General features: G+C 47.2%; 2 protein-coding genes across 4 annotated transcripts; both read right to left on the reverse strand.

Moving 5' to 3' along the window:
* Positions 1 to 323: 323 nt before the first annotated feature.
* On the reverse strand, positions 324 to 6,246 carry il12bb (interleukin 12B, b). Its single transcript, XM_062453114.1, has 9 exons — positions 6,126 to 6,246; positions 3,909 to 4,005; positions 3,492 to 3,761; positions 3,217 to 3,322; positions 2,511 to 2,683; positions 1,503 to 1,666; positions 1,066 to 1,181; positions 934 to 982; positions 324 to 691 (listed from the first exon to the last, which is right to left on the reverse strand). Exons 2-8 carry the CDS (start codon positions 4,003 to 4,005, stop codon positions 937 to 939), a joined length of 972 nt encoding a protein of 323 aa, XP_062309098.1. The 5' UTR covers positions 6,126 to 6,246; the 3' UTR covers positions 324 to 691; positions 934 to 936.
* A 2,942-nt stretch (positions 6,247 to 9,188) lies between these two features.
* Positions 9,189 to 16,950, reverse strand: ubtd2 (ubiquitin domain containing 2). 3 transcript variants are annotated; one of them, XR_009928966.1, is made up of 4 exons: positions 16,797 to 16,950; positions 12,959 to 13,195; positions 10,277 to 10,862; positions 9,189 to 10,225 (listed from the first exon to the last, which is right to left on the reverse strand). XR_009928966.1 is itself a non-coding variant. In XM_062453116.1 (3 exons), the coding sequence occupies exons 1-3, from the start codon at positions 16,864 to 16,866 to the stop codon at positions 10,351 to 10,353; spliced, it is 819 nt and encodes a 272-aa protein (XP_062309100.1). In that variant the 5' UTR covers positions 16,867 to 16,950; the 3' UTR covers positions 10,268 to 10,350. The 3 variants fall into 3 exon arrangements, 1 of the variants encoding a protein (XP_062309100.1); XR_009928965.1 differs by having other exon boundaries at positions 9,189 to 10,246; XM_062453116.1 differs by lacking the exon at positions 9,189 to 10,225 and having other exon boundaries at positions 10,268 to 10,862.
* Between the last annotated feature and the right edge of the window lie 4,160 nt (positions 16,951 to 21,110).

Here is a 21,110-nt window from a genome sequence, read left to right on the forward strand (position 1 = left end):
ATTTCGTCATGATAAATCACAACTTTTGCGTGGATCCATTCGTACGCACGGTTTACGCACACATTAGTGCGTATGAACGGTTGATTAATGAGGCCCTAGATTCTCTGGACTGAATTGAATTCTTAGTATTGGATGAAATCCTAGCTGTTCACAGCTGGTGACCCAGTAGCTAGTTCGCAGTCTGATCACTACCTGCTAGCATGAGACACAGTAAGGTGATGCTTTCAGTATAACTGAATGGTATAACTAAATGTTACCAATTCTGGCTATTCTGAAGCATGGCAAGTGAAGTATAACAAGAGTACGTGCTGCTTTTCTATATTTAATAAGAATATGGAATACCATCAGCAATAAAGTACAGTTGAAATGAGTGGAAGATCATTACTAGTGCTTTAATTACTCAATTTTGTGATGACCTCATCAATAAATAATAAATAATTTAAAGTCAAGCTAAGGCTATAGCTGTTATAGCTTATAAACTGACAAAACTTTGGACTTAAACTTGTCCTAAGTCTTACAGAGACACTAGACAGAATAATGGTTCATATGGTAACATGACAGACTGGTGCTGTCTGTAGTAACATCAGACAACTGCATCCCTATGGACCGACCAGTGGTTCCTATGGTCACGGCAGACAAGCTGGTGCTTCCTGTTTGGTCCTGCAGTGGTATGATGTGTGTGGGACAAGCTCTGTCAGTGAGAAAGAGGATTAAACTCACAGCAAGTGGACAGACTGATGGTTCTGGCCTTTGGCACTTATTTTGTTTTTTTCACAATGTATGCTTCATGTTTTGGCTACCCGCAATGTCTGGGGCTATCTCGTTGTTATGATCAGTGACCTATGCACTTTTGTAAAGCTCTCTCTTGGATAAAAGCATCTGATAAATGAATACATGTAAATTATAGTACTGAAAACAGATAGAAAGTCATACCTGTTAGTGGTGGTGTGGCTTTGCTTGTTTCATTTTTTTGGTCTTCACTCTGGTTTTGGAGGACAAAGTTAGAAATAGTGAGTGTGTGTGTGAGAGAGACCTAGAGAGAGAGAGTTAACATGATCTGCTTACTGTATTTGGGCCAGTTGGCTCCAGGGTCCATTGGTCAGTGGGTCTCGTGCCTGCACACAGAACCGGTACGGTTTGTGACTGGTAACTGTGTAGTTGGTGGCACTGGTCTCTTTAGTCTGACACACACACACACACACACACACACAGTTAAATCAACAAATATAATGTGTCTTCTTCCCCAAAAACGTAAAAGAGTTCCCTAGTACTTATAACAGGTAAAAGGCAGTAAGGAGATACAGTGTTATGGTGGTAGGGCAGTAAGGAGATATGGTGATATGGTGGGAGGGCAGTAAGGAAATATGGAGATGAGATGACGAGATGGTAAAGCGTTAAGGAGATGAGGTGATAAGGTGGTAAGGAGATAAGGTCATGAGGTGGTAAGGAGAGGAGGTGACAAGGTGGTAAGAATGTGGATGTATAGGTGAGATGTATCCTACCAGGAAGTGGTCGGTGGCGTCACAGCTGCTGACGTAGCGGACCACCTTGACCTGGAAGAGCAGGGGGAAGAAGGAACGGGGCGTGTCCCAGGTGGAGGGATAGTCCCAGTCAAATACATCCTGCTGGTTCTCTGCCTGGGTCAGTGGCACCTGGTCAGGCCTCACTGAGGGGGGTGGGGGGGTAATATAAGATTTTTACAATCGCTAGATTTTTCAATGTTGGCTAAACTGTGGATCATTTTTCATTGCTTTGACACAAAATACATTCATAGACAACATCTTTCGAATCACATGACTTATTTTCTCTCTCAGAGACAACCACCACTGAGGGGGGGGGGGGGGGACGTATTCGGTGACGGAGATAGCGAATCGTCACACTTTGTAAAGAAATGTTACAAAAGATAACATTATGTCATGCTACCTGTTGTTAATGTTTTTTAGGTCAATGTTTTATGAGTGACAAAGTGCGCTTGTTGGGTGTCAACCTTTACTAGTGTTATGGAAGAATGAGTTGATATGAGACATGTATTAAATGTTTTGGTAGTTTTAGTGCATTTTGGATGGGAATTGGGAATGGGAAATGTGAGCAAAGTATTGGAAAGCAGGTCCTAGTGATTGTAAAAACCTGTAAGAAGATGAATAGGGGGAGGGCTGAGATAAGACGAGGATAGGAGTAAAAGAAGCAGACGTTTGAGTCAGGACCAGGAGTTGAGAAGGAGAAGAGGAGGAGGAGACGGGAGAGTGGGGGGAGGAGAAGGAGGTTTGGGGTGAAGAGGGCATCTCATCCCTCCATCCCATCCACCTCATGCACTGTCCTCGTGGCGATGTGCTGAGGCTATTGGCTGTGTGTGAAGGGTAACGGTGAAATAGGCACAATGTGTATGGTCTGCCTCTGTATGTGTGTATGGGGGCGCGTGTATCTGTGTGTATGAGTGTTTGTGTGTGTATGAGTGTGTGTGTGCATGGGTGTGCGTATGAGTGTGTGCGTGTGACAGCGTGCATGCCTACCTATATCCCGTAGAAAGAACACCTTGCTGTACTGCTCCAGCTTGTGATGACTGAGCATGTGCAGGGTGAGGCTGATGGGTTGGCTCTCCTCAGTGAAGGCGCAGCTCGCGTTGTCCATGCAGCTCACCCCCCCCCCATCTCCGTCCATGCTGCACGGCTGCGCCCGGGCGCCCCTAAGGAGACAGAGCACCAGCGCCACACACTCAGAACTCACACACAGGACAGCACCAGTGATGATGTACAAAGAGTATGTGGAGAGGCATAAATATTCCAAAGAGACATACAGATAGTACTGCACCTAATCAACAAAGTGCACAGTTCTAATGGCATTTAATGGTTAGCGCTAAGTGAACATCTTGTAAAACAACACATAGTAACATTTAAAATTGTATTAGCATTTCATTTATTTTGCTGTTGATTCATTTAGTTCCTGACACAATGTCCTGTTAGTATGATAAGCTCACAACTTGCAACTAGCAAGGTCTAGTCAACTAATAAACTGATTAGTGCAACTAGTAAAGTCTTGTTGGTTCATAAACTGGTCAGTGCAACTGGTAAGCTTTAGTAGGTTAACAAACTGCTTAGTGTAATCATAAGCTCTGTTTAGCTATTAAATGGTTTAGTTACAGTACAGGATCATATACGGTTCTGTGAGCCTGATATGTAAATTGAGGCATCGAACCACCTCTGCTACGCGTGGACCCACCGTTCTACGCTGAGCAGGAATACGGTTGCTCTCTGGCGCGTGGCATGTCGTTTCCAGGAGCAACGGAACATCCCGCTGTAGTTGTTGGCCCAGCAGTGGATGTACTCTGGAAGACCACGCACAGACGTTACCATGGTGACAGGTCGCGCGTCAAAACAGCTGTCTGTCTGTCTCTCTCTCTCTCTGTCTGCCTGTCTCTCTGTCTGTCTGTCTGTCTGCATGTAACCCACACATGTCCACGCACACACACACGCACACACACACACAGTCCGTACCATCAGAATGTTCCAGTATGGTGTTCATGCTGTCGCCCTCCTGTACCAGGACCAGGGTGTGGTTCAGGTACTCTCCTGCTGCGTTGTGGCAGGTGAAGTTCCCCCCCTTCCTCTCTTCCACTAGAACCTCTACCATGTTCTCCCTGGGAACCTGGCTGAGCCACGCTCCATTTTTCATCCACCGCACCTCCATGCCTTCGTAAGCCTCGCCACACAACAGAGGAACCAGGTTCTGTGTCTTCAACGACAGGTTCACCCTCAGAACCAACACTGGAGACCCACAACAGAGACAAGTTAGTAACCAGACAAAGTGGAGAGAGAGAGAGACAAAGAGACAGAGAGTGAGAGAGATAGGGATAGAGAGTGAAAGAGAAAGAGAGAGTGAGGGATAGAGAGAGAGAGAGAGAGACTAGTCACCGTTGGGCGTGAGTGTATAGGTTTCCTCCAGACTGCTGGGACAAACATGGCAAACCAGGAGACACAGAGTCATAGACAGCAGGGAATACCTTTCCATCTGGAAGACACACACATATACACAGATAACACACACACACACGCATATACAACACACACAAGCGCACACACAAACATAAAGAGAAATACAGTGTCAACACTTAGAAATTCTATACACAATGCAATATTTGAACATCCGTTCAAATCCGATCAAACTACACACCAAACACTTCCATGTGTAAAGCCTCGCTTCCCAAAACCACAGTCGCAAAACTGACAGTGTTTGTGAGCCCGAAGCACCAGTAAGGTCAGTCTGACCGAGATTTAAACAACTCTTGACCCTCCTTGTCTACACAGGTCAGCAACCCAGCGTGTCAATCATGGTCCACCCGTGTCATTAGGCTTAATTCTGAACAAGTTCACAATATTATTATTGGGTGTGCTCAAGCCTTCGGCGAGAGCACAACCTTTGTTCTCTCACATATATATAATTTTTTTATTTTTTTTATTTTGCCCCCCTAAAACTCAGTCAATATTTTGCCTACATAGACAACGTAGGTGTCAAAAGTTTCGTCTTGGTAGCGATTGAGTTGCTTGTATTGGAATTTACGTTCCGTTGCATGGTTTGGGCTTAAGTTAAGTTTTTGTGGCGAAAAGTGAAGCTAACGGTGGCTAATTTGCTAGCCACAGTCACTGACGTTACTAACGTCACTACGTCACTAACGTCACGAAAACACGCGTGACTACCTTTGGCAGAACATTCGTTTCGCATCTGTTAACTTGGGGGATAGCTAGGCTAACTATAGCTTTACTGCAAGGCAGCTGCAGAAACGCCACAAGCAAAGAGGCCAGGGTGATAACTATTTACTCATTTTACTTTGTGATATGACACACAATTGTGATGTGTAATGTACAGTATAAGCTGATATTATTAAGGAAGTACATCTACTTTCGGAAACAGTAGTCTACTATTTCACTGAAGTATTAGCATCATGGCATTAGCCTGTGTTGCCCGGGCAACACATACTACAGTGGTCTATGATGTAGCGTTATCTGTTTTAAATCGTTAAAATAAACATTCCTCACATATACATTTTCGTTGTAGGATTTATTATGACATTAGATTACAAGTAAACGATTTGTGAGTGAAATTATCATTACCTGTGGTTTCAATCCAGTGTATCACTGCAACGCTGTAGCCTACGCGAGACACTACAAAAACATCTACACAGCTGTAGGAAGTCAAACGGCGACAGAACATGTTCGGCACTCCCCTTACTTAAATCAAAAGTCTATCTAACTACTAACCTGAACTTCATTGCCACAGCCTAAACTTTGTCAATCTGTTCATGAAAATAATTAATTTCAGCCTAAACCGTACAACGGAACGTTAAATCCAATTCAACCAACGCAATCGCTACAGAGACGAACACAGCAGTAGTCTAGTATTGTACCGTAGTAGTACAATTTACCGGGGCAGCTTCTCCACACAGGGCTATATCGCATTTTGCGTTGTTACTGACAATGATCGCTACCAGTGAGCTTTTTATGAATGAGCGATTTTCCACTAAATAAATGTCAAGCTTATTTACGTTTTTGGGGGCATATTTTCAGTTAGCAGATGGTACTGTTTGAATCGCGATTCCATCTTCTACTGCCGATAACGTCGTAGAATAATCTTCAAAGGGGGTTCTTTATTAATGAATGAATGCAATATGAGTAGGCTAAATGCCTGAAAATATCACGAGAAGGGAAAACTTAAAAGGACGTTTAAGTCATAGAGATTAGGTCAATTTTTACACCGGTCTGCCAAATTGATTCGTTTTGATTCAGCTATGAGGCTGCCTCTTGCAGGGGAAATGAGAAGACATCATATTTAATTCTACACTTCACTCGTATTTTCAGTTGTAAATGAGCAGCACAAAAAAAATGCTTTTAAATCTATGTAATCTTTATAAATAATAAGTATGCATTTTAATATAAAATATACAGATATATCAGTTGTAAAAATGTCATTCAAAAACGGACCCCTGTGCAACCGAAGCAAGCAAGCACACCCTACAATTTCCCCAGAAATTGTACCCTCTCTAGTTATTATTATCTTGTTATTTTGAACAGGTTCTGGAATCAGACTGACCGTGTTGTGGAATTAGGCTGGAGCCAGTAGAGACTGTGACTCACCTTGATGGGCTGAGTGGAGCTGGGCTGAGAGGAGAGACGGATCCACACTGGTCTGACCCAGTCCTGGTTCTCTGTGTGTCTGTGATAGCTGGCTGTGTGTGTGCGTGTGATAGCTGGCTATGTGTGTTCTCACTGTGAGTCTTCTTCTGCTCTGTGCTGTTCTGCTCCGCATCCCTGTATTTATGGAGGACAAACAACCATGAGAAGTTCAATTTGGAAAAGCCCAGCGGACACACAAGGGGAAGTGTGTGTGGTGTGTGCTTGTGTGTCTGGTTCTTTTGCAGAGGCTGAGACTGTGTGTGTTTGTGTGGGAATGAGGTCAGGTCCACAATCAAAAACAGGGGACTGCGAGCCCCAGTCCAGGCCTCTGAGCGTGTGTGTGTGGGTGTGTGGTTTTAGCAGCGATACCTGAACATAACCTCATGTGTTCCTAACCCCCAGCCCAGAGCAGAACACTTCTCATTTCAGCCTCATGACCTGACACACACCACCATCACTAGCACGCTGCTATCTTCAGCCAGGTGCAACCCCCTTCACTCATACCCACCTGTGTAATCCCCATAGTGGGCAACCGGCAGAGTTTCCAAACAGAGAAACTTTCAGAGTACAGGTATCTGGTCTGTCTTGTGGGGAGGGGGAGGGAGGGATGAGCCACTGATGATGTCATGACCCCAGAGATGCTAGTGTGATGCAAGCTGTGGGCATGCAGCAGACCACAGGTTATTGCTCTGCCTCAACACCTTGGTGGTGTGTGTGTGTGTGTGTACTTTCAAATCCCTCTTCGCTGGAGCAGGTTTCAGGAAGTGTGTATTTCCACTTTGCGCTGGTGCTTGACAACATTGTCACAAGACCCTGAACAGAGGGATCGTCTGGGATCAGCGACACACATCACACTCACGCATTTTCTATTTTTCTATTCAACTCATCATTCACTCAAACAGAGAGTCAGTAAAAGAGAGAGCGAAAGAGAGAGTGAAAGAGAGAGAGGGAGAGAAACAGTTGATTAGGGAAGTAGGGAGCTGAAGTGGTTGGCAGAGAGAACAGATGACGATTTCTTACTAAGTGTCAGGTTAACCCTGGTATGGACATGTGCGTGTGTGTAAACAAGTTAACCCTTGTGTTATCTTCGGGTCATTCTGACCCATCAGTCATTGTGACCCACCTTCGTATTGCGACAGATTTACCGCATACAAAGACAAAGTGAAGCATTTTCTTTTAACAGCTAGGCTGTCTCAGACCCCCCACATTGCAAAGGTTAAAAGAAAATTATTTTAATTTGTTTTTGTATTGGGTAAAATTGGGTAAACACAACGATGGTTCGTTATGAACCTTTGGGTCATGTGACCCGAAGGCAGCACGAGGGTTAAACAGACTCCCATTGAAGGTGCATAACAGGTCCACTTACCCACGTGAGACAGGTTCTCCAACAAACTTATATTATTATTATTTTAAATCATCTTCCTGTTGCATCCTGTAAGTCTTGATCATTATTGAAGTGTGACATTTACAGCTACATCTACTACTCATTTATCAGCCTAGGTTTCAGTGACCTAGAGAATATGACACATATGGTGTGTGTGTGAGTGTGTGTGTGTGTGTGTGAGAGAGAGATCCCAGTCATAAGAACGGCAGTAGTGTTTTCCAGGTCAGGGGAGAACATGAACGTTTCCCTCAGTCTTTGCGCCATGTAAAAACCCAGACAGGAACTTGAAGATTCAGTATTTCCTCTGTCGGCAAAGGTCACCCCGTTTAAACACCCACTGGGTCCTCTAAGGCTTCTCTGATTGGCTCCCAGCGTTGGTTCTACAGCACTCTGATTGGCAGTCAAGTCACAAATCAAAAAGAGAAAGGACTGGAACCTTTGAGTTGAAAACTTGAACAAGTGGACGAATATTGGTACATAAAATGACATGGCTGAACTGCATGACACACTACTCCCTGTGAACCCCAGTGAAAGGATCAGCATTGTTATAGTTCCAGATAACATCGGGAGTCAGGTGGCTGAGCGGTAGGGGAAGCGGGCTAGTAATCGGAAGGTTGCCAGTTTGATTCCCGGCCGTGCCAAATGACGTTGTGTCCTTGGGCAAGGCACTTCACCCTACTTGCCTCGGGGGGTATGTCCCTCTACTTACTGTAAGTCGCTCTGGATAAGAGCATCTGCTAAATGTAAATGTAACATCATCTTGTTTTCGCAACAGGTTCATTCCCTTCTGCATTCGACAGAAACAAACACACTACTTCTTTTTCTGCTTTGATGACGTGTATTTCATCACTGCCACCCCCACCTCCTGTCCCTTTCTCAATCCCCATCCTGCTGTACCTCCCCCGCTCTCCCCCCTCCCCCCATCCCTGACACACACACAAACAAACACATACACACACATTGGATTCCCATTTACAGTAAATAAAGAGGCCGTCAGATATAGGGGAGTACAAATGTTGGTCGGTTTAATTAAAAACATCCTACCCTATTTCATCAAAATATGCAACTGTGTTCCAGAAGGTTTGTTCAGAAATTAAGTCTGTTTGTTCATTAACCCTTGTGTTATCTTCGGGTCATTCTGACCCATCAGTCATTGTGACCCACCGTCGTATTGCGACAAATTTACCTCATACAAAAACAAAGTGAAGCATTTTCTTTTAACTGTCGGGCTGTCTCAGACCCCCCACATTGGAATGGTTAAAAGAAAATTATTTTTATTTGTTTTTGTATTGGGTAAAATTGGGTAAACACAACGATGGTTCGTTATGAACCTTTGGGTCATGTGACCCGAAGGCAGCACGAGGGTTAAGTATGAGCCTTGATGTGCCTCATATACACATGTACAGTGAGCGCACACACACAAACGCACACCCAAATACCTACACACAGATGGACAATGGATATTCACTCATACCTCGTGAAGCGTGCAATACTTTCTCACACACGCACACGTTGATTACATAATGCCGATAATATTACACTTCTTGAAAGGTGAAACGAGAATGTCTAACAGCATGGTGAACACTGCAAATATACCATACGCCCCCAACCCCCACCCATCCTACCCCTCACCCCCCCCCAACCAGCACATTCAGTTTGAACAGCGTCCCCCCCCACCTCCAGAGCGTCAGGTCTACATTATGGGATGGTTACAAGAAACCATTTTAAAGCTACCTAAAGCAATGCAGTGCCTAGCAACTAAAGTTTGCAAGCCAAGAACCCTAACCTCTGACAGGGTCCAAACAAAACATCTGATTGGTCTAAAGGTGTGTGAGGTGTGTGAGGTGACTAGTAGAATGTCCACGCGAGAGCGGATCTGCCGAGATGGAGCTGCAGGGGTTCTAGAACCCTGCTCTCCAGTCCTTCAGAGAGTTCTAGAACATGGCCGTGTAGTCCTTCATAAAGTTCTAGAACACTGCCCTCCGAACTTATAGATGGTTTTAGAACACTGCCTTTCATTCTTTTAGAGGGTTTTAGAACACTGCCGACCATTCTTATAGTGTTCTAGAACACTGCTCTCCAGTCTTTCAGAGGGTTCTAGAACACCACCCTTCATTCTTTTAGATGGTTCTAGAACACTGCCCTCCATTCTGAGTGTTCTAGAACACTGCCTTCCAGTCTTTCTGAAGGTTCTAGAACCAGACCACTGTCCTTGAGGGGGGTGTAAATTATAAACCTGTATTTTCTGTTTTCATTTAAATATTTTTTTGGTTGTTCAGTTTCCACCAAATCCAGAAATATTTTTTATATATCAAGAAATTAGTAAAAGCTTAAAAACAAGGGTTGCCAGGGAGGTGTTGCTATGACAGAGTCTCTTCCCGCTCCTTATTGTCTCCCAGAGTCCTTTGCTCAACAGTCACGCCCCTTGATATCCCAGCATGCCTTGCCAACAAGAAGAAGAGATGGACACAGACTCCCGCTGTGTCTGTAATCCATGTCTATGAAATCTGTTGGCTCGAGGTGTGTGTGTGTTCTCCAGGTGTTCTCCAGGTGTGGGTTCTCCAGGTGTTTTCCAGGTGTGTGTGTGTCGTCTCCAAGAGTGTGTGTTCTCATAGTGTGCCAGTGTGTTCTCCAGGTGTGTGTGTGTTCTCCAGGTGTATGTGTGTTTTCTCCTGGTGTGTGTGTGTGTTCTGCAGGTGTGTGTTCTCCAGGTGTAAGTGTTCTCCAGGCGTGTGTGTGTTCTGCTGATGTGTGTGTGTTCTGCAGGTGTGTGTGTGTTCTCCTGGTGTGTGTGGGACAGACCTAGTTCTCCACAGGTGTGGGGTCCTGTGGTTGAGTTGGCACAGCTGGAGAGACCAGGGCCGCTACGTGTAAAGGTGTGTGTTCAGGCGTGTGTCCATCCGTGCCGGCAGGTTCCGGCTCCGGCTGTGGCGGCTGGCTCACAATGACCTGCACCACGTAGTCTCGTGAAATCTTGAGCTCGTCTAGGCGGAGGCGGTCGGTCAGGGGCCGTCCTGAGAAGAACCAGCGCTGGGCTGCCGCCGCCACGCCCTCCTGCGCCTGCAGGCGGAGCTTCATGTGGAGCACACTGTCGCAGGAGCGCACGGCCAGGCGCAGGTCACGCCCCGTCGACAGGCGCAAGCGGAGCTGGGATTCCGTCCCCTCGCTCCCGCCGCCGCCGCCCGCCGGCTCGGGCAGGAAGTCCTGGCTGTCGCTGTCACTGCGCTCCTCGATCATGTTGATGGGCGGGGCCAGACAGTAAGCGGGGAGCTGGTAGCGGTTCCCCAGTTCGTCATAGCATTCCGTCAACGCACCTGGGGAGAGGGGGGGAGAGGGGGTTAGTGTGTGCGTAGGTGTGCGTGTGCTTAGTTCGCACAAGGGCTGTGTTTCTCTGAGCTCTCCTCAGAAATCACGGAGCGACTGCATAGAGGAACTGTCCTGTGAAATATGTGGAATAAGAAGGAAGTGAGAACAGAACAAGGGGAAGGGAGGAGAGAGTGAGACACGTTTGTTCATTCATAGTGCGTTTCCCTGTAAACTGTCAACGGACTCATCCCCGCTCTCTACCTACCTGGAATTAGTGTGTGTGTGTGTGTGTGCTTGTGTGTGTATGTGTGTGTGGGGGGTGGTTTAGGGGAATGAACTCTGACCTTACAGATGGGGACAGGCATGCTGCTATAAATACAAAAGTACACAAACACCAGTTCCACACACACCACCTAGCTTGTCTATAAATAGCCAACCTCAGAGAAGGCAGCAGACAGAGTCAGGGCAGCAGACATATCTGACGCACACATACATTTCCCAGCAACTGCTGGGGCATCGTTGCCTGGAGGCCCAGTGAACCCAGGTATAGGTGAGGAGATTCCAAACAGGCTTAACACGGCTCTACACCCCCAGGTTAGACTTGTATTACTCAACAGAAACACCATGCCCACCAGCCATTACTTCATAGGGCAAATATTACATTTCAGGAACTCCAATGCTACTATATTACTCAACACTCAGACTCCAGCTATCTCTCTTGGTGAGAGATAGTGTGTTGTTACAATGGGGGGGGGGGATGACCGCTATTATGTCACCTGACACTCGAAAGACTCACTTCTTGGTAGCCAGAACACCAGTTCACATGGGAAGGAGGTGTGGGGGGGGGGGGAACAGGGGCTTTCCAGTTGTCATACCACAGGCAGACCACTCACCTCTCCTCCCCTCTTCGGCCTCCCCCCCCCCCCATATCTCCAGCTGAGGTGCAGTACCCAGTGTGTCCACAAGGAGACAGATTCCCTGCTCCAGACTGGCAGTGGCTCTGGTTTGCTCTGCCTCACAGAAACACCCCAGCACATTGATATGATCCACATAACTTGCACAGGTATACCGATATGAGCCGCTGTACAATCCTGCATATGCACTCTGTGTTTGTTAAGAGGGAGCAAAGACATAGACAACAGAGAGATAGGAAGAGGCTGAGTATCCCCAAAGTCTTTTCTGTTGTCGCATTGTAGCTCAGAGAAGTATTTCTGCCCTCCCCCTCTTTCCTCTTACTTCCATCCCTCCTTCCTTCTCTCCATCCCTCCCTCTCTCCAGAGACGGTGACATCGTATTTCAGGAATCTACAGCTGCAACTCATCTGGTTGCAATCTCGACACCCCCACAACCCTGTCTGATCCAAGATGGCTGCCCTCTGACACCCTGTCTGATCCAAGATGGCTGCCCTCTGACACCCTGTCTGATCCAAGATGGCTGCCCCCTGACACCATGTGTGGTACTAGCCAGGATTGCTAAAGCTAGGATTGTCTGGAGGCTATATAACAGCGCAAGGACAAACACCCCTGGTAGATAGACAGCTGACAGACAGACAGTGTGTGTGTGTGTGTGTGTGTAGGACAATGAGATTGGAGAGGAAGTACACATTACTGCACCATACCTCTAATCCCTTCATCTCTCTCTCCTTCCATCTCTCTCTCTCTCTCTCCCTCCATCTCTCTCTCTCCCTCTATCTTTCTCTCTCCCTCTATCTCTCTCTCTCCCTCCATCTCTCTCTCCTTCCATCTCTCTCCCTCCCTCCATCTCTCTCCCTCCCTCCATCTCTCTCTCTCCCTCCATCTCTCTCCCTCCCTCCCTCCCTCCCTCCCTCCCTCCCTCCATCTTCTCCTCTGTTAGGCTAGGGGACATCTAGAACACTAACTCTGGAACACATACCTCTCCCTCTCTTTCTCCTCTCTTTTTCCCTCACGTACTCGTTCTCTCTCCTCCTCTTTTCCCTCTCTTCCCTCCTCCACACCGTGCAGCGTTGTTATACGGGTGTGTTGGTGTGTGTAGGGCCTCTCTGAGAGGGGAGATGAGATAGTGTTTAGGTGTGTGTGTACATGCGTGCGCGTGTATATGTGTGCGTGCGTGCGTGCCAGCGCACCGTGCGGCAGCGTGATGCTGGCCCCGTCGATGATGGCCTGGGCCAGCTCGTGGTCGTTGCTCTCGAAGGCGAGCGCCGCGGCCCGGAGGGCGTCCCAGATCTCCTTCCTGCCCTCGAAAGCCGGCGCCGTGTCCCAGAACTCATCCCTCTTGCTGCGCAGCTGCCCCGCCGTCATCGGGTAGTCACTCTTCCATTTGGGCTTGTCCCTCTTCAGCACCTGGTTACGCCCAAGAGCCACTGGAGGGGGGGGGGGGGGGGGGAGAAAGAGAGAGGGAGAGAGAGTGAACGAGAGAAGGAGAGGGAGGCGGATCGAGGGAGGGAGAAAGAGGGAGGGGGGGGGTTTATTAAGCGAGAGTAGAAATGCGGGGAGTCGATTAAAGATGTGGAGGTAGAAAGCGAATAGTTGAAAGAAATTCGTAGAGGCCGAGGAAAGAAAGGAGGAGAACAAGGAAGGAGACAGGAGAGGAGAGAGGGAACGTGGAAGAGACAAGGAGGGGGGGAGTCAGAGGGGAGATAGGGGAGAAAGGGATGAAAGAGAAGGATGAGGGGGAAGGGAGGAAAACAGATACAAGAAAACGAGGAAAGGACGAATAGGAGAGAGAGGGAGAGGTGGAGATGAGATAGAGACATACGCAAACAGGAAGCAGGCTGGATCGATAGACTGGGAGTGAGAGAGCATTCTCAGTGTAACTTGAGACAACTCCGTTCTCACTGAAGACTTACTGCAGTATACAGCAGTATGGTCTGGTGTGGTACCCGTCTATTGTACTGGTCTGTTTCCATGGTGTCAGAATACAGACGTGGAGAGTGTGTAGGCATTCTGGTTGTCAAAGTCATAGGCCAAACGAAATGTCCTTTTCTATGTTTCTCCAACTTTTCATCTCTCTGTCCCCTGCACTCTCTGTCCTCCCTCTTTCTATCCCTCCCTCTCTTTATCCCTCCCTCCTTCGATCCCTCTCTCTATCCCTTCCTCTCTCTATCCTCCCTCTCTCTACCCCTCCCACCTTACGTGGACGCTGTTTATAGGGGGACCTAGGTACACAGTTCCGGAGAAGAGGAGAGCATGCCTCGTGAATGTGTTATTTGGGCAGGTCAAGCTTGCAATATGGAAGATGAGAAAAAGTAGGCGGTTGGGAGTGGGGTCGCTCGATGCAAAGGCAGTGTTGCTGGGGCTGGTCACGGCAAGGTTGCGAATTGAGTTCTCATACCGTAAACTGGTGGGGAAGATGGGGGGGTTTGTTGATGTGTGAGGGGTGCTTTGTGCACAGTGGATGGGGAGGGGGGTTTAGAACTCAAGTTGTAACTAGGGAATTTTTTCTGCATAGTTGTTTGATTGGAAAAGTGAAATTGTAAATGAAATGGGTGGGTTTGGATAATGATTGTCTGGTGTGGTGAAACTGCTTGGTTAGCTGGCAGTTCCAACTGCCCAATAAAGGTATCTTTAAAAGTCAAAAGTCTATCCCTCCCTCCTTCTATCCCTCCCTCCCTCCCTCTCTTACCCCTCTCTCTATCGCTCCCTCCTTCCCTCTCTATCCCTCCCTCCTTCAATCCCTCCCTCTCTCTATCCCTCACCCTCTATCTCTCTCTCTAACAGCATCTGTCAGTGTGTCCGCTTCTCCACCAGCTCGGCTCTGCAGTATGTTTGTGCATGGACACACACACACACACACACACACACACAGGAGGGGCGGTGTTACCGTAGGAAACATCTGTCAACCATTCTAACCAGGGAGCTGCACCTCTGCAGAGTGGACTGAGGAATGCGCGCACACACGCTCACACACACACACACACACGTGTCCTTTGTAGTATAAGGACTTGTGTTGGTGGGACAGGTGTTGAGGAGGGCAGCAGGAGCTCCTCTACATCCGTCGTTCTTTCATCGACAGAATATCTGTCGTCTGCTGCCGACTGGCCCACAGACACCAGGAAACAGAGAGGAGATACAGAGAGGGAGAAATAGTGATTAAGAGAGAGATAGAGAGAGATCAAAGAAGGAACCCGTCTAGGCATGCTACGAAGTCACATCTCTTAACACACACACACACTCACATACACACACGTGTGTGTGTATGTGTGTGTCTGTGTGAGAAGAATATATACACAGCATGTGTGTACGTGCATGTGTGTGTGCAGGAAGACTGCAACTACGCTTGTGTTTGTACATGTAAGCTGATCACATGACCAGGGTCAAATTTCACAGACAGACAGGCAGGCAGACAGGCAGGCAGGCAAGTACAAAGCTAGACAGGCAGACAGAAATACAGACAGACATATATGATAGTTGGTAGGTTGGGTTGAAAGAAGTAACAACACTTCCTGTAATATTGAACTCAGCTCCATTAGCAATGTGTGCTGAACAGGATCAGTGAGATATGAGGAGAGGAGGAAGGAGAAGAGGAGAGGAAGCGAGAGTTGAGGAGAAAATATGAGTTTTTCCACTGCATAATGCAACACTGGCATGGGGTGTCTGGTTTCAAGCTACACACACACACATCAATAATGATGTGGTTACAGTTAAAAGAGCAGAACACAGAGAAGATGGTTAGTCTGAGGAGCAGAGAGCAGCCTCTCTGGTCCACAGTCCACCACCACCACCCTGTCCCCCTCACCCACACAGTCATGTCTCCACCCCCACCCAGCCCTGTCTCCCCCACCCTGCCCTGAAGGTAAATGTGGTGGTCTTGTGCTTGGGCAGATAGCCTGCAAGCTCTAGTGAAGGCAGGGGACCAACTCTGGTATTAGAGCTAAGATTACTGCTCAATAGCTGCACCTACCAGTTCACACACACACACACACACACACACGCACACACACACACACGCACATACACACTATTATGGATCACCTCCCTGGGTGTCTCTCTGGCATGTTGGCAACATGATGTTGCCTACTAAACTAGTTCTCCCAAGACCCACCAACAGGAACGTGACTATCAATATATGTAGCCTTGTCAAAACTTACTGTCATCAGTAAGCTACACTAGTGGAACCGGATCACCATATGTCTGTCCGGAGGGATCGAGGAGCAACAAAACTTCAGTCAAAACAACATTTGCATCGTCACACACCGGATATAAGGAAGTAGCGGAAGTCACACAGCGAAACAATGATTTTCATAACAACACCTTCTCAAAGCGCCAGGGATGTGTGCTTTCCATGAACCACTGACTCGTGGTTACGACGCATCTCAAACAACTAGCCTACATGACAGTAATATATGTGTGTATTCATGTGATAGATCAATGCAAAGCGTGTATAATGAAGGTATGAACATTGTAAAACGACAGTGCGACCTGACCGTTATTCCATGGTAATAACGCAAGTTTGGCTGCACCCCCATCACTCTCCAGGATGTATTATTAAGACTAAAAAGCGCTCCCCTTGAATTCAGCATATATGTACGAGTATAAAATAACATAATCTATTGTAAATCCGTAATTTTAAGCAACGCAACTCAATTCGGTAAGATTTGCAATTCAGTATTGAACGGTGACCCACATTTCATCTGGCATTTGCTAGCGTTGTTGGCTAGCAAGCTAACCGGTTAGCTAATGACAGCATAACACGCATTCAATTGGGGTAGACAAAGGCGGATTTTTGACACGGCACGTATTGTCTTCCAAGATAATAAACTGATGTCTGCTTGGATATGGGAATTGTGACTAAAACCCAACCCAGTATGGCACAAAATTATATATCTTCTTGCGGCGGCCACGATGTGCTAGTCGGCAACGAGAAAGGAAGAGGGGGACAAGACGCATGAAATCAGCAGGAGCCCTAAAAACATTAATTATGGCTTAAAAATACACCGCAGCGGTGCTGTGCGTGTGTCCTACCTCCGGTCCCATCCGAATTTTCGTTTAAACTGCCTGAAGAATCGTGGTGACTGCCTACACAACCACCCATGGATGTTTTGGCTGCGTTACTCCGCAGACCCCCTCTCTCTCTCTCGTTTCTTTCCCCCCTTTCTCAACTCTGCTTCTCAGAATAGAAATTGACGGGGCGCGAGCATCAGCTGGAAAGAGGCGGGGTGAGGGAACACTGCAAGGGACCCCTGCCACGCGAGCGAAAGAGCAGAGTTCAAAAACGGGTGTATACTAAATAAAAACAGAGACAACTTGGAAAATGATTTACATAAGAAATTATCAATTGGGAGAAACCGTAGTATGACCGATTCTATTTTGTTGTCAATACACAGTTGAGACACATTTTTCATTATGTGTGTGGGTCGTTGTGTGTGTGTAGTCAAGGGTAGTGGAATCCTGGAGGATTGGGGAACTTTGACTGTGTGGATGGGGGGGTGGGGGGCAAGGTGGGCCCGTGGCTCCTTCATCATAAAGAGCAGGAGCAACCTGGGAGGGTTGTCAAGGAAGCTAGGGGTTGTCAGGGAAACCTGGGGGTTGTCAGGGTAGCTAGGGGTTGTCAGGGAAACTTGTGGTGGTTAAGGAAACCAGGGGCGATGCTTCCAGGCCCAGACCCATCACCTGACAGCCAGGCCGGACACACTCACACTACACCTGGTGTCTGGTGCCCTCTATAGTCATCTGAGGGAATCATCTGGAACCAGGGTCTGCTCAAGAAACGACATGTAGCTGAGCTTTCTGCCCAGCAGGGAGCGCCATAGTCAAGGTCTATCAGACCTGCTACCTCCACACTCACTGATGCCTCTGTTATACCTGCAGAGAGAGAGAGAGAGAGGGTTGAAAAAACTGAAAAGTTAGAGAGAACAGAGACGTGAGAGTGAGATGGGGGGGACGAGGTCAAAGGGAGTTGGAGAGAGAGGGGGTTGAAAGAACAGAGAAGTTAGAGAGTGAAAAAGAGAGAGAGGGTGTTAAAAGGGAGGAGTCAGGTGGCTGAGCGTTTAGAGAATCGGGCTAGTAATCTGAAGGTTGCCAGTTCGATTCCCGGCTGTGCCAAAAATGACGTTGTGTCCATGGACAAGGCACTTCACCCTACTTGCCTCGGGGGAATGTCCCTGTACTTACTGTAAGTAGAGCGTCTGCTAAATGACTAAATGTAAATGGACATAAGGTAGAGAGAGAGGGGGGAGAACAGAGAAAAGTTTGAAATAGAGAGGGAAGAGAAGTTAGAGAGATAATAGAGGGAAGAGAGAATAGAGAGAAGTTAGAAAGAGAGAGCAGAGGGAACAGAGAAGTTAGAGAGAGGAGAGAAGGCAGAGAGAGAACTTAGATTGAGAGAACAGAGAGGATAGAGAGAGGATAGATGACAGAAGTTTGACACAGAGCGAGGAGCAAGTACAGAGAGAAAGCAGAGAACAGAGATAAGGTAGAGAGGAGAGAGAACAGAGCAACAAGAGCTGACCTGAAGAAGTCAAATGCACCAAGGAAGACAGGACAGTAGAAAGAGAGATAAAAGAGGTGAGAAAGTAAAGTGATACAACAAAAGAAAACCCTATACACTGAAAGCAAGATAATGGTCTTTTTAATGCTGATCAGAAACACTGCACAGCCAGCAATTACACACACACACACACACACACACACACACACACACACACTTAAACAGCAACACACAAACGCACAAAGAGAGATACAACAATACAAACACACATTGCACACATGCTCACAAAGCATTAGTTGAGCTATTGACTAGTGGGTGCTTGGTAGGGGTGGGTAATGCGACAAAATTGGGTTTTAAGTAATACAGGGCCAGAATCACCAATGTCGATACTTTTATTAATAAAAGTGTCTTATATACTTTAATGTAGGGGAAAGTAGTGTGTCATGATTTATGAGGGGAAAGCATCATCCAGAAGTTACATCTTAGTACATTTTCATGACCACTCAATTATTTGTCTGCAAAAGCTGCATTGCTCAGTTTATCTACGTTTACAGCTGCTTTTATCTGGATCAAGAAGTCACAACATACAAATACCTACTTCTTCATCCATGGTAATAATAAAGATATGTCTTTGGGAAACTTTGACGTTTCTATTAACCAAATAGTAACAGAAAAGTAATGCAGGTAGTATAGATACCATCATCCCCTACTGCTCACCAGTCAGAGACTAGCGGAGATCTTTACGAATGTGTTACTCCGGACGTTTATATGACACTGATAGCCCTCAGCTGATGTAATCGATTCAGCCATCCAGCTTCTGCTGTTGATTGATTTACTTATCACTCTTCAACCTGATAGGAGGAGAGCAGAGGAAAGAGGAGGAGAGCAGAGGAGAGAAGAGGAGACACGAGAGGGGAGGATAAAAGAAAGGAGGAGAGGAAAAGTCCTAGTGTTCTGTGTATTGCCTTAAAAAGTGTAAAAATGCATGACAATAATTAATGGGTTTGTGATGAGAAGCAAGAGTGGGTGGTGGGTGGATGGTACAGAGGCCCCAGGCGAGTGTGTGTGTTTGTGTGTGTGAGTTTGTGAGAATGGGGGCAGTTATGGTACAGTTAGGAAGGAACGGCAGGGTAGTGGGAGGAGGTGAGAGGACGGTGGGGGGGGGGGGGGGGGGGTGAGTCAGACATGCTTTAGGATATAGGAGCAGACTTATAGAAGGGTCCAAAGGTCATTGTGGAGGAGAGAGGCTTGAAAAACCTTTTATTTCAGCTAGCAGACATATTTCTCATCTCTTGGTTTGACAGCTCAACAGAATTATTGAACCCTCACAGCCATTTCTGTGGGTGAACGTTCATCTCCTCCTCCTCTTCCTGCTCCTCCTGCTCCTCCTCCATAAACCTCATCCACCAACTCATCCTCTTCCACATCCTTCTGGTCCTCATCCTCTTCCTCCACTTCTCCTACACCTACTCCTTGACCTCCTCCCCCTCCACCATCAACCTCCTCCTCCCCCTCCATTTCCATCTCACCTCCTACCCCACCTCCTTCTCCTCCTCAACTTCCTCCTCCTCCTCCTTCACGTCTCCGAAAGGCACGCGCACACGTATAGTTTAGCCCAAAACACAAGACCCTGTTGTTTCCAGAATCCACGAGAGGGACTCTCTTTCCTCCTCGCACTCACACCTCCCCCTCACACCTCACACCTAATCCCCCTCCCCCAAACTTGATGCAGGCCTTGTCTCAGCGAACCCTGTCACCCCAGCCTCACCAGCAGGATTCATTACATCTCCCTGGAGATATAAGAACCAACACCTCAACCCATTCACACCACACGCACCCATACATGAGCACACACACATGTGAACACCCACACACACACACGGACGCACCCACACACATACACCCCAATCACAAACACTCCCAGCACACATGCGGTCACTGACAGACAAGGCGTTTGGCAGATGGGAGTTGCAGGAGATAAGGATGTAGAGAAGGAAGGATGACCGAGGAGACCAGGCTGAAGATACGGGGATGAGAGAAGACAGTGAGAGGGAGAAGAGAGAGAGAATGATTTACTGTCTACTTTTTGTCTTTTATGTCTTTAGACTGCATGTCTGCTTGCCTATCTATCTGTCTGTCTGTCGGTCTGTTTGTCAGCCTGTCTGTCTGCTTATCTGTTGAGTCCAGAATTGTGGAGCTTCAGGAACTTCTGGAATCTTCCGGCCAGGATGTTGTCCGGTTGGCATCCCCTTGGTCTAACGTTTGATGACCTGGGTTGGAACCCTAATGATTACGGTAGTCTGTTGAGTAGAATAGAAGTGTGTGTGTGTGTGTGATGAACAGTAATATAATGAGTCTGATAATATATTTGCCAGCACTTTTTCCACAGTCCTCAGCGTTTACATAATGAAAAGATAAGTACTGAGAGAGCTGCTAATGAAATTGTTTGGTCTAGTAAGTCTAGAAATGTAAAATGCTGTTCCAGTAACAGTGAGCTGAGAGGTGCTAGTGGGATTAAACTGTAGCTGGGGGGTTTTCTGGCAGGTTTTTTTTACTTTCACTGACAAACCACCTGCCTGCCCTCCGACCTAGCCTAGCCTGGACCAGCTTAGCCTAGTTTTAGTAGTTTAGCAAAGACTGAACACATACTCTCTTTACACCCCCCCCCCCTCATAACCCTCCTGCATGCACACCCTCTCACACATACCCCACCACACACACTCCATTCCAGCCGGCCCACACACACATACAGACACACCCTCCTTCACACCCTCCTCATACAACCTTCACCCACACACACACAAACAATTACACGCACATCCCCGCCAGCCCACAAGCACATACACACC

Source organism: Osmerus eperlanus, chromosome 27 (assembly GCF_963692335.1).
Source record: "Osmerus eperlanus chromosome 27, fOsmEpe2.1, whole genome shotgun sequence".
NCBI classification, from domain to species: domain Eukaryota; kingdom Metazoa; phylum Chordata; class Actinopteri; order Osmeriformes; family Osmeridae; genus Osmerus; species Osmerus eperlanus.

Coding starts and splice junctions, on each gene's coding strand:
- il12bb (XM_062453114.1), bottom strand. CDS start 4,005: ATGGAAAGGTATTCCCTGCTGTCTATGACTCTGTGTCTCCTGGTTTGC. Junction 2,684..3,216: donor TTCCTGCTCAGCGTAGAACG/GTGGGTCCACGC, acceptor CTGTCTCCTTAG/GGGCGCCCGGGCGCAGCCGT. Junction 983..1,065: donor AGCCAACTGGCCCAAATACA/GTAAGCAGATCA, acceptor CTCCAAAACCAG/AGTGAAGACCAAAAAAATGA.
- ubtd2 (XM_062453116.1), bottom strand. CDS start 16,866: ATGGGTGGTTGTGTAGGCAGTCACCACGATTCTTCAGGCAGTTTAAAC. Junction 13,196..16,796: donor AAATTCGGATGGGACCGGAG/GTAGGACACACG, acceptor CCCCCCCTCCAG/TGGCTCTTGGGCGTAACCAG. Junction 10,863..12,958: donor CAGCATCACGCTGCCGCACG/GTGCGCTGGCAC, acceptor CCCTCTCCCCAG/GTGCGTTGACGGAATGCTAT.